Source organism: Brassica napus, chromosome C2, assembly GCF_020379485.1.
Source record: "Brassica napus cultivar Da-Ae chromosome C2, Da-Ae, whole genome shotgun sequence".
NCBI lineage: Eukaryota > Viridiplantae > Streptophyta > Magnoliopsida > Brassicales > Brassicaceae > Brassica > Brassica napus.
In genome coordinates, this window is record NC_063445.1 from 921,224 (window position 1) to 932,472 (window position 11,249).

Consider the following 11,249-nt stretch of genomic DNA (forward strand, 5'->3'; position numbering starts at 1 on the left):
TTAGTAAGAAAAACGTCTTTATGACTGGTATGATTGAAAAGCCTTAAACTTACTTAATTTTTTTTTTTGAAACTTAGCCTTAATTATTATTGCAATTGATTTCCAGAAAATCTACATAAAGTGCATCATATTTCTGTTTTATTAATAGAGTTGTTATGGATATGTAAAATCAAAAAAATTCAACTAAATTCTATACAAACATCGAAATATACATGTTATATGCACATACTAACATATGTAAAGTATATAGATTACCGGAGGAGGGAAAAATGGAGTCGAGTATAGTTGAACAAGACGAAGCAGAAGAAGAGCAGAGCAGCAGGAGCTGACCTCTCTCGGACCAAACAAATGATCAAACGAAGAGGGTGAAGAAGATGAGGAAGGAGCTTTGGTTTCTTGATGTCCATAAATGGTCAATATATGTAGTAATTAGTGACTAATTAACTAAATTTTAATTACAATGAGTTTTCTTGACAGAGAGAAGGATGTTGATTTGTTGAGTGAGAGAGAGAACTAGTAAGAGAGAAAGGAAATGGATAGTATTTAATTAATGATGACTTTAGTTTTTTCTTATTTGTTTTGCCCTAACTCCCAACGGTCTGTTATATAACCAACTTCTGATGAGAAAGGAGATGGGTTCACGTGATCCCCACGTGGCTCTGCCGCCGGCTTTAGCTCTCTCCACTCTGCCACGTGTCTTTTCTTACAGATGCTGTGGATAAACTTTGCTTCTTCTACATTTAATTCACCCTCTGTGTATGTCATTTGGATAAGTTCTTGACCTGACTGCTTCTCTTCACTTTATACACATGAAAAAAAAAACTCGTGTTGATCTTTGGCATATACATGCACACTCAAATCTCCATTTCCTTCATTTGTTATATTAAATGCTATGATAATTCGATCATGCATGTGACTCAAATCGACTTTTTTTTTATGTGTAGCTTTTTCTTTCTATATAATATTTTTAGTTTTGAATAACATTATTTTGGAGTATGGAGTAAAGGGTTATTCACGGACATATTCAAATCTCGAAAATTAAGTTTTGACCTAAATAATTAGTTTTGATCCAATGTAGGAGATGGATTGTTGTAAGACTTACAACATTTTTTTGGTTGAAAATAAGAATATGAATATAAATATATGGATACGAATATAAATATAAATAAGAATATGAATAATCATAAGATATGGAATCTTTTTCACATTCATCGTAGACTTATTATACTCCTTTAATTGATATATATATTAGATATACTGATTGATATTTTGGTATCTAGCTATAGTATTAACCAGTAAAGATGTATTTGATCTTTTACCAGATATTCCTATCTAAGCCAAGTATATATCTGTAGATTTTGGTGGTCAAGTGAAGTTATAATCATATCAAAATTAGATCTCATACATTGATTTATTCCAAATTTAAAGGAGGGCTTGCAAAACAAGCTGAAACAGTTAGGCATATTCCACGTTTATCTTCTCTTTGATTTACATTCTTCTCCAGATCTAGCAGGATTCGCCGTATAATAGTTACTTTTGGATATATAATTATATATAAGAATCAAAATGATTTGGGCGGATATATAGATATTCCACCCAGACATGTTGTAATTTGTAAACGCATGCATACATACCAACATCAAATGAACATAAATGGCTTTCACATGCTGGCAGGACAAAAGAAAGAACAGAAATGGCTATGAGTATTCTTCTCTCATTGTTAGTCTAAAAACACTAACTATCATCTTAGACGTTTAATGTTAGTTTCATCTCATGCAATATAACATATGAATTTAACCTACCCGAGGGTTTCTATGCTTAATCATCTGTAAACAGAGAGATCATAAACGTCTTTGGTAATACTAATGACTAAATTCAAAGTGACTTCAAGGCTAAAGAAATCAGAAAAGAGGAAAACCCATATATCAAGGTGTTATTATCTCGAATATTAAGCTTTGACCTTAAAAATAGAACAATGAAACCATACTCGATTATTATCTCTAACGATTAATGAAAACTGACAAGACATCATACCCAAATTGTTTTCACATCATCAAAATACACTTATATTAGCTTCTACTAGATGTTTTGCCGCGATGCGGGGGTTTAAACATTTTCATCATAATTTTTGAAAAGTTCTTTGTACACTATTTTCATTATACTAAAATAAATCTTAAAATAACTCAATATTATATTTTTAATTATATAGTTAATTTTTACTAAAAGACTTTTTCAAATAACAATACAATATATACATAAATTATCTCTGTTTAAATTATTTTTTAATTTATTTATATATTTTATTCATTAAGGGTATAAACGATATTAACCACTCTAACTTTTAACGTGAGAGCTCGATTCCGAAAAATTTACTTCGCAAATAATAGTATAGATAATCAATCATACTAATTAAACAGAATCTCCCAGAAAACTTTTTGAAAGTTTAAAAGTTCAAGGTGAACACAAAAAGCTTAAAAAACCTTTGATCTTGCATAATAAAACAGCCTTTCTATAAACAGAGTCGTATTTATAAAAAAAAACATCTTAAATTTTAGAAAAAAAAATCTGAAAATAAAAAGTAAAATTTCAGAAAATAAAAAGGAAAAATTCAGTATTGTTAAATCAGTTAGAAAACTAAACACAATATCTCTAACCATCAATAAAAACCGACATGATACCACATTATAGAATTTAATAATCAAGCATATAATACACATTTTGAAGCCCTTGAAAGTATAAAAGTTTTATGTTAAAAAAAAAAAACTTACAATTGTTGTGTGGATTTCATTGTTGAGGTTTGTGTGTTCAATGAGTCTCTACTGCTGAGGTTTGTGTGTTCAATAGTTTTGTGGATTTCATTCCCTTCATGTTACGCCGCCGATATATCATATTATTAATGTGTTTTCACCAAGCTCGGATTATATTTAAACCACATCAACCATTGGGGACATTGCGTTTCAATTGATTTCTAAATCTGAAAGAAACAAATCAAAAGCTAGTAATGTAGCACTTGTGAATCTGGTACTTTGAAACAACATTTTGCTTTTGGTTATATGCTTTTGGTTGGTTATAGGGAAATAAATAATCTATGTTGAAAGAAAAATCAAAATCACACAATATATTGTGATTTAGTGTTGGTGTATTCAACCCTTCATTTTCTGACTAATCTCAGTACATCACCTACAAGATGTAAGGAACCAGTTACAAGAACCTGCACACACACATACACAGTCCTTAGAACCCTTCTAGTATTATCAAGTTGTGAGACGAACCTATTCAATAAGAAAAGGGTTTAGGTTATACTTGGAAACGTGTGGCTGAGCTACTCTCATGTACACTATCCCTTAGCCATTTTATTGCCATCGGTAGTGAAGTAAACACCTCACTTTTTATACTTTCACTATCTTCTCCTGCGTTCCAAGAATTAAAATAAAGACTAAATTGAGATATGGATCAGAATGAAGACATTTGTTTCTACTATATATATACCTTTTTCATTATGGATAAGGCGTTCCCACACTTCCTGGAGTGTCAACTGCCATGACAAGTCAACATGTGGATCATTCTCAGGCAAATCCGCCGATGTACCAACCTTGTGATACACCGACATGTTTGGTACAAACAATGCCTTCTTGAAATGGACACCTACACATTAACTACTACATTCAACTTCATTTCTGTCTTTTGAACAACTCTGTTTCTAAAAGTTTGTTTCCACAAGAACACCACTAAGGCACACGGCTCAGAAAATTACCATGGTGTGCGCATGTGTTCCTTAGATGTGGAAGCAGCAGATTTGGGTCCCGAACTGACATGCAGTTGAATAGCAATATCTGCAAAAGCAGCCATATGATCTCTCATTCATATATGCACAGAGGAAAAACAGGTATACACATTTATAGAACAAGAAACTCGTCCACTTACCTGTTGGCAGTTTTCTTCTCCTGACCATTTATCATGAGATGAGCCATTAACCAAATGTTCTGAACGCTCTGGCTTGTTGTCTCCCTTAACCGCCAAAGAAAACCATTTGGCGCATACTTCCATGCTTTCTGGACTATGAGCTCCATCCAGATAAAATACTAAATCTCCCGAAGTCCTAGTTTCAATAAACTGATCAGGGACGACCTGTGCTCGTCCTTGCAAACTCGTTGTAGCTAAACCTTTGATGAATTTCTTAGGCAGAATACTCTGACACAAAGAAAGGATCAACTTCAGATAACTAGAGAAGGAACTAGATGCAGGCTAAAAAAATAAACAAAAGGCGAGAAAGAGCAGGCTTACCATCTGAGTCAGACTGGGAACTTCAAGTTTACCGATTTGCTGAAGCCAAGTAGAGGCAAGGGAAACTGCTAGACGAGCATTTAGATATTGGTGCTCCCCATCAAGCCCAAGTTTCTGACCACTTAACTGCCTTGCGGTTAGTGGTTGCACCACTTCGAGATTCACCTGGGAATACAATGTTTAAAATCTTATCCAAAAACTAATGAACCTAATTGTTGACGCATACAAAAATGATAAACCTATAATATTACAATCAACCAAGTAGCACAAACATTTTCTGCCATTTTTTTTTGTTTAAATGTTAGAGTTTAGCTATTAAAATTAGGCCTACATCTAATTTGGAAGCTTTCTCTTCAAGGACACGCATGGCTTCATCAGGTTGAGGTACTGTGAAAGCTGGAACTCCAAGCTAAAATATGAACAAGGAAGATTAGGCTAACTATGGAGAGTATTACTAAGTTACAAAAAAGGAATGATTCATTTTAAAGATATATAGACAAGAGTTAAAAGCCACCTTGAAAATTCCAGCCTTCTCACCAGCAATTTTGCCAAGTGTATCACCTAAGATGCATCCCAAAGAGAAGAAACAAGTCATGGCATAAAATTAAAAAGCAAATAAAACTCAAAAATATGCTTGACATGCAATGAAAACATTTCCATAGCAGCATTGGTATGCCATATGAATAAGAGGATTCCAATTACAAACCTAGAATTTCCATGTGGTCATATCCAAGTGAAGAAATACCACACACCACAGGTTTCTGAACCTGTAACATGTCACCAGTGAACCCCCCATGAGAACTTATTTAGTTAAAACATAAGACTACTACCAACAATTTGGAGTATTTTGATGATATCATTACAAAATTTAGTGTCTAATAACTAAAAATATGGTTCCGATCCTATCTATGGTAGTTGTCTTATGAACGCTAACCTAGTTGTTAGGTCAAAAGGGATACATCTTATTAGGGAAAATAGCACGAGAAAGAGGTGAAACTTACCGCATTGGTGGCATCGAACTTCCCACCTAATCCTACCTCCAATATAGCAGCATCTACCTGCATAAGGAAGCAAAGAGAAGTATTAATAAATAGTAGAGGTTTCACCTCTATCATGTAACTTGTAAGAAACTACTCAAATAAAGGTACAAGATTGGCATATCAAACCTCTTCTGCAGCAAAAATTTTAAAAGCTAGCAATGCAAGGAAGCGGAAATATGTAGGCATTGGTATCTCCTCGTTAGTTCTCTCCTGCAAATCAAATAGTCAACAAACATTTTATCTTCATTTGAATCTATGCACACTGACACCATACCTTAAGCCTGTTATAGCACCACCAGAAATAGACCAAAAATTTCTCCTCGCTAATGTCCTTACTGCACAAATGAAACACATCAACTATACCGAAACAGAGCAATTTTCAGTAAAGAAGAATATTCATTGCCTCGTTTGCTGATTATGGATATATGAACGTTACATTGAGAAATAAAAACAGAGTATTTAACCATATGCCAAAACTAGTATGTTTTCAACAAACAAAAATAAATGATTATGCCAACGAGGTATTGTTTGCAATCAGGTTTCTGCTTCTATAAGCACATATCTAAATTTTCTTTCTCAAAATATTTAAAAAAGCATAGATAAACTTACCCGTCTAAGCGAAATCTTTCACGGACATCAATGAGGTGTGGTGAAGTGAAGAGTCCAGTTCGGAAGCCATAGCTTCGTAAAATAGACTCAGTAAAGGCACATGTGGATCCCTTCAGGCCAAAATAAAAAGAAAAGAGGATAACGTTATCAGCTGGATCAGAAAGTAATCAACCATGCAGACAATAAAACACTTTGATAAAAAAAAGTTCACTGAAGGCTTGAATCAAATAGTAATCAACCACCATTCAGACAAATACATAAACAAACTCCTAATGACAAATAGTAATTAACCGTTCAAACAATAAAACAGTTTCATCAGTGTTCTAAACATTGGTCTAGGCGTTTAAAAATTGGTCTAAGTGTTCAAAAATTAGTCTGAATGAAACGATTTTTTCAAACTGAATTTTTTTTTACAGAATCGATTTAGAAGTTCAAAAATGACATTTGTCTAAACAATAATCTTCTATAAGGCGTCTACCTAGCTATTTTTTTGAACAATGACTAAGATAGACTTGCATGAAGCAAAACAGATAAACAAACTCCTTATGACAAAAAAGTACTTGCTGTTATATTACAAAACATCTCCACAAGTGGAAGTTGTTGTTATTACCTTGCCTTTGGTTCCAGCTACATGGATAACTTTCATCTTTAACATGTCTTCTTCCAGGTCAAGTAGCTGCAAACAGATTACGAAAAAGCCTAAGCAGAGAAAAACAAAAGGTGCAAACAAAAAAAAAGAAAAGAAGAGAAAGCACCTTAAGGTAATCAAAGACAAGCTCGAAGCGATCCCCTTTGTTGCTCTTATCAGCACGACTTCGTTTCGTTATCAAAGAAGATAAAGCAGCCAACGCTTCCTCATACGAATCTCCTGTAACTTAAAAAAAAAAAGTGAGCTCGATCCAAAGAATATCATCAGTTTACTTGTATCGAGTGACGATGAAGCTAAACCTGAAGCAGCTGCCATGTCGATCTGGTTTCTTAACGAAACGAATCTGAAACGCTAAAAGTGAATATGAAAACGAAAATACTCCGAGATTCTCGGAAAAGAGAATATGAGAGAGCGAGATGCAAGTTGTGGTTGGTGGTAGAGCCGTAGTGAGGTAACAGAGAAACGCAGAGCTCAAAACGGCACGATGTGGTACGAGTTACAAACGAAACAGCAAACATTCTGTTATCTACGTTGCACTACTACTACTCTTCGTTAATCATTCTCGGCAAGTTGACAAAGAAGACCACAATTCAAACAAAGCGTCTGGGTGGTGTAGTCGGTTATCACGCTAGTCTCACACACTAGAGGTCCCCGGTTCGAACCCGTCTCAGACACTCATTTTTCTTTTTTTTTTAGAATTTTTCCCCTAAAGTTTGCCACGTGACTAGAACTACACGTAGGTGGGGACGACGGACAATAGTTCGAAAACAATATCGTTTGGGTGGTGTACTCGGTTATCACGTTAGTCTCAGGCCCTGGTTCGAAACCAGTCTCAGACATTTATTACTCTTTTAATTTGCCACGTCATCAGAACTACACGTAGGTGTGGGGGCACGATTGACCCTAGGGCGAAAACAAAAAGCTTTTGATTAAACGAATCGAAATCAAATTCGAATCCGAAAACTCATCGGTGAGCTTTGGTTTTTCTCCGTCGTCGGAGCTGAAATCGATTTCAATCTTGCGCCGTTCTCAGTTTCCGATTAATCGAGGGGGGTATGGATTGGGACAACGTAGCAGCAGAGGATGTGATCGAGGCCCTAAGAGAAGTCGAATGGTCGACGCCTCCTCGTTCCTTGGGAGAGTTCTTCTCTAGATTCGCGTTCCCTCGCTCTTTCTCTAAGTGGAAGAGCCGTCTCAAATGCAATCTCTACTAGTAATCATTTTTCACTCTTCCCCTCTTCAAATTCTGAGCTTTTTGATTTTGATCTTATGATCTTCGTTTATGTTTGCAGCTACCGGACGAATTACTTCATCCTGGTGATATTCGTTCTGGGTTAGTGTAAAAAATCTTGTCTTTTTGGGTTTTAATTGAAGATCTTGTTCATAGATGTTTTTTTTTTTTTTTTGTTGACTCAGGACTTGCTTTGATTACAAGACCATTGGCTATTGTGGGTGCTGCTTTTACGGCTTTAAGCATAGCTTTCCTTAACGACAGGTAATTGATTTGTATTAGTTTCTACTTATATCTCTCTGCTTTGCTATACGATTGTGGCTTCACGGCAAATGCTAGGCTTCTTTGTATACAATGGTTGCCTCTTGAAATAGATAAGTTTTATGGTGTTTCTAGGTGGCTTTTCTAATTTGTATATGCGTAGATTCGAGGATGATAGGCTCCTTTGTCTTCAATGTTTACTCTTGAACTGGACTTTTGAGTACTGAGTTCGGTAGCTTTTACGGTCTTAGTTCGGTCATATCTGAGTGTTTCATCCCAGCTGTAGCGGTTTTAATTGTTCATGTTATTATCCGGCATCCATCTATTGGGTGCTAGTGTTCTGCCTAGCAGAATCTATTGGGTGTTGACGCTTAAAGGTGTTGTGTCTTTTGCAGTTTTGCGGCTACTTTTAATGAGAAGCTTATAAGGACTATTAGGCTTTTCTCTCCACACGTGGCCGCAAAAATGAGGCCTCCCCACATGTGAGTTTCTTTTTTTTTTCCATCGAAGACATAAAGAGACCTCTTAGACAACTCTATAATATGTGGGCACTTGCAGGCCTGTCATCCGTGGGAGATCAGCAGCAAGAAAGACAGTATACGTTTGTGGGAAACCACGATGGGTCTTTGTCGTCATATTCCTAACAGGTAACTTGAATACTCACTATCCCTTGATATGTATTAATACAACATTGGTTTCAAAACTGATTAGTGTCTTGATTTGCTTATGTATTATAGCCAGTCTTGTCATGTGGTTCTCTTCCTGCGGCTTGTTGTGGGTCCTCTATGCACTTCTCACTTCCCTCACATGTAAGTTATATCACTTGTTCAAAATCGTAGATGTCCTTTGATGGAGTTTTGTTTATGACATGAGATGTTCTCTCTCAACAGTGGTTATAGTTCATGCAAGCGTGAGAACACCAAATCTCAAGGCACGCTTAAACACATTCCGTGAAGAGTTTCGAGCTGTCTGGCGAAACTACAGTGAACTTTAGAAGTCACAGGTTGCTACACAATCTGGAAGCAAAACCGAGCAGCCATCATGTTGTCAAGTAACCATGGTCACAGATGATGCAGATACAGACAAAATAGATTCACTTGAAATACTTGACCAAGTTACTTTATTTGATGTAGTTATGCTTATATTTTCCAGAATCTGTTAGTGATTTTGACTTCACAATACTCTCTTTTTTAATTATATAAGCAGCATAATCTTTACCTGAATTATAACATTCAATCGTTCTCTTCCCATCATTTGTTATCAGTTGTGTATACAAACTGGTGCAAGCATAACTGTGCATTGATTTATTTATTGACGATTTTGAAAATGCAAATGTGAGAATATTATTAGTTACAAAGACTAATGGGAAGAAACCACACGAACGGGTTCTTGTTTTTTATTATTAGTAAAGTTGCGATGAGAGGTTTTTGGTTACATGGTGTAACTGAAGCCGTTGACTGTGAATCCTCCATCAACAGAAATGACCTGACCGGTGATGTAAGAAGCTGCGGGAAGGCAGAGGAAAGCAACTAGCGACGAGACTTCCTCTGGTTCTCCAACGCGCCCAAGTGGGGTACGCGAAACTATCGCCTCCTCAAAACCTTTCTTCTCGAGTAGCTGCATGACAACAACATAACACATAGTTCAAACGTTTTGTTTCGGTTTGCTTTCTATTCTAACCTCTACTAAATGAAACAATGTTCCATATGCATTGTTTTAGGGAGTATAGAAAAACATACCGGTTTCACAAGTGAGGTCTTGATGTACCATGGCGCAACACAATTGGTTCTAATGTTGTCTCCTGCCCACTCGCAAGCTAGATTCCTTGTAAGCTGATTAAGTGCTCCTGTGAAAAACAAACCCATCTACCTTCAACCTCCTTTATTAATGGTTTCTCTGAATCAATGAAGAAGACGGGCTCACCTTTAGTTGCACCATAGACAGATCCACTACTAAGATGCACCAGTCCAGCCACAGAGGAGATGAACACAATGCTCCCAACCCCAGATGCTTTTAAAAGAGGATGTGCAAGTTGGGAAAAATGGAAAGCGGATTCCAAATTGGTCGACATGATTTTAGCATAATCCTCACTCGAATACTCGACCGTTGGCTTCCTTAAATTAGTTCCAACATTGTTTACCTGAACACAAATCAAATTGAGAAACCTTCATAAGGGTAAAGAGAATGATTCAAACCCCTGATGGAAACTTACATGATCACTATATGGTCTAACAAGAAAAACCTTTAAGCCTTAAGTTACACTTTACTGAAACGCCACAAAGCTAAAGTCTCAACCAGTTCAAGGCTAGGACCAACCAAATAGATTGGTTCGATGGTTGTTATGTAGACTTATATGGATGCTGAGCTATTGCAATAAACGATTAAGAGAATGATCCAAACCACTAACTTGTGCCAGTAATGTTCACCATGTTAGATAACAGATTGAAACTTAAATGAGCCCAACAGAAGAAGCTACAAACTTTTTAAGTTACATTTATTGAAACGACACAAAGCTAATGTATTAATGATTTAAGACAAAACCAAAACAAGTCTCGACCAGTTCAAGGCTAGGACCAATAAACGATTACAAGATCTATTATGTGTAGAGCAGAAGCTTACAAGGATGTTAATCTTGCCGCTAAAGGCAGACGAAACCTCCTGAATCAACTTCTCCCTCTGATCCCTATCCGAAGCATCGCAAACCGAACCGGTTACCACTAAACCATTGGACTTCCAATCATCCAAGCATGATTTGAGCTCCTCCTGGCTCCTTGAACATGTATGAACCGTTGCCCCGAATCTCGCTAGCTCCTCCACGACCGCTCGCCTTAACAGGTTTATCAATCAATCAATCAATCACCAAACCATGCAAAAAAAAAAAAAAAAAAAACTCAAATCGAAATTAAGAATCGGATCTAAATTGATGCTATACCCGATTCCGCGAGTACCACCGGTTACCAGAGCGGTTTTTCCGGCGAGGGACCATCTCTTGTCATTATTCTCCATCGTCACTCTCCTCCACGAATCACACACTCTGCGTCTGCGGGCGAGTGAAGTGGGGATGTTTCTTATTAGGCCTCGGCTTACTAAAGGCCCAGGCCCATTAAAAATAAGATTCGGCCCATCTTGAAGCGCTCGAGCGAGATAGAAAGGTGAGAGCAGCATCTATAAACAA

The 11,249-nt window shown here is 36.5% G+C and overlaps 3 protein-coding genes and 1 non-coding gene across 6 annotated transcripts; 2 read left to right on the forward strand and 2 right to left on the reverse strand.

Annotated features, from left to right (window-relative positions):
• Positions 1-2,941: 2,941 nt before the first annotated feature.
• On the reverse strand, positions 2,942-7,093 carry LOC106422630 (folylpolyglutamate synthase). 3 transcript variants are annotated; one of them, XM_013863417.3, is made up of 16 exons: positions 6,882-7,093; positions 6,689-6,801; positions 6,544-6,609; positions 5,934-6,043; positions 5,599-5,659; positions 5,451-5,534; positions 5,286-5,342; positions 4,991-5,051; positions 4,799-4,845; positions 4,616-4,693; positions 4,285-4,449; positions 3,925-4,191; positions 3,755-3,833; positions 3,490-3,645; positions 3,304-3,410; positions 2,942-3,211 (listed from the first exon to the last, which is right to left on the reverse strand). In XM_013863417.3, the coding sequence occupies exons 1-16, from the start codon at positions 6,895-6,897 to the stop codon at positions 3,152-3,154; spliced, it is 1,527 nt and encodes a 508-aa protein (XP_013718871.1). In that variant the 5' UTR covers positions 6,898-7,093; the 3' UTR covers positions 2,942-3,151. The 3 variants fall into 3 exon arrangements, with proteins under 3 accessions (XP_013718871.1, XP_013718870.1, XP_048602645.1); XM_013863416.3 differs by having other exon boundaries at positions 6,689-6,807; positions 6,882-7,010; XM_048746688.1 differs by lacking the exon at positions 4,616-4,693 and having other exon boundaries at positions 6,689-6,807; positions 6,882-7,011.
• Positions 7,094-7,183: 90 nt separating this feature from the next.
• On the forward strand, positions 7,184-7,256 carry TRNAV-CAC. Its single transcript has one exon. It is a non-coding gene; the product is annotated as a tRNA-Val (tRNA).
• Positions 7,257-7,494: 238 nt separating this feature from the next.
• On the forward strand, positions 7,495-9,297 carry LOC106422740 (PRA1 family protein A2). Its single transcript, XM_013863521.3, has 7 exons — positions 7,495-7,795; positions 7,875-7,915; positions 7,999-8,077; positions 8,470-8,556; positions 8,633-8,721; positions 8,812-8,883; positions 8,965-9,297. Exons 1-7 carry the CDS (start codon positions 7,638-7,640, stop codon positions 9,066-9,068), a joined length of 630 nt encoding a protein of 209 aa, XP_013718975.1. The 5' UTR covers positions 7,495-7,637; the 3' UTR covers positions 9,069-9,297.
• Positions 9,298-9,355: 58 nt separating this feature from the next.
• LOC106380834 (tropinone reductase homolog At5g06060) lies at positions 9,356-11,223 on the reverse strand. Its single transcript, XM_048746689.1, has 5 exons — positions 11,007-11,223; positions 10,694-10,901; positions 9,998-10,214; positions 9,814-9,920; positions 9,356-9,691 (listed from the first exon to the last, which is right to left on the reverse strand). The coding sequence occupies exons 1-5, from the start codon at positions 11,078-11,080 to the stop codon at positions 9,506-9,508; spliced, it is 792 nt and encodes a 263-aa protein (XP_048602646.1). The 5' UTR covers positions 11,081-11,223; the 3' UTR covers positions 9,356-9,505.
• Positions 11,224-11,249: the final 26 nt, after the last annotated feature.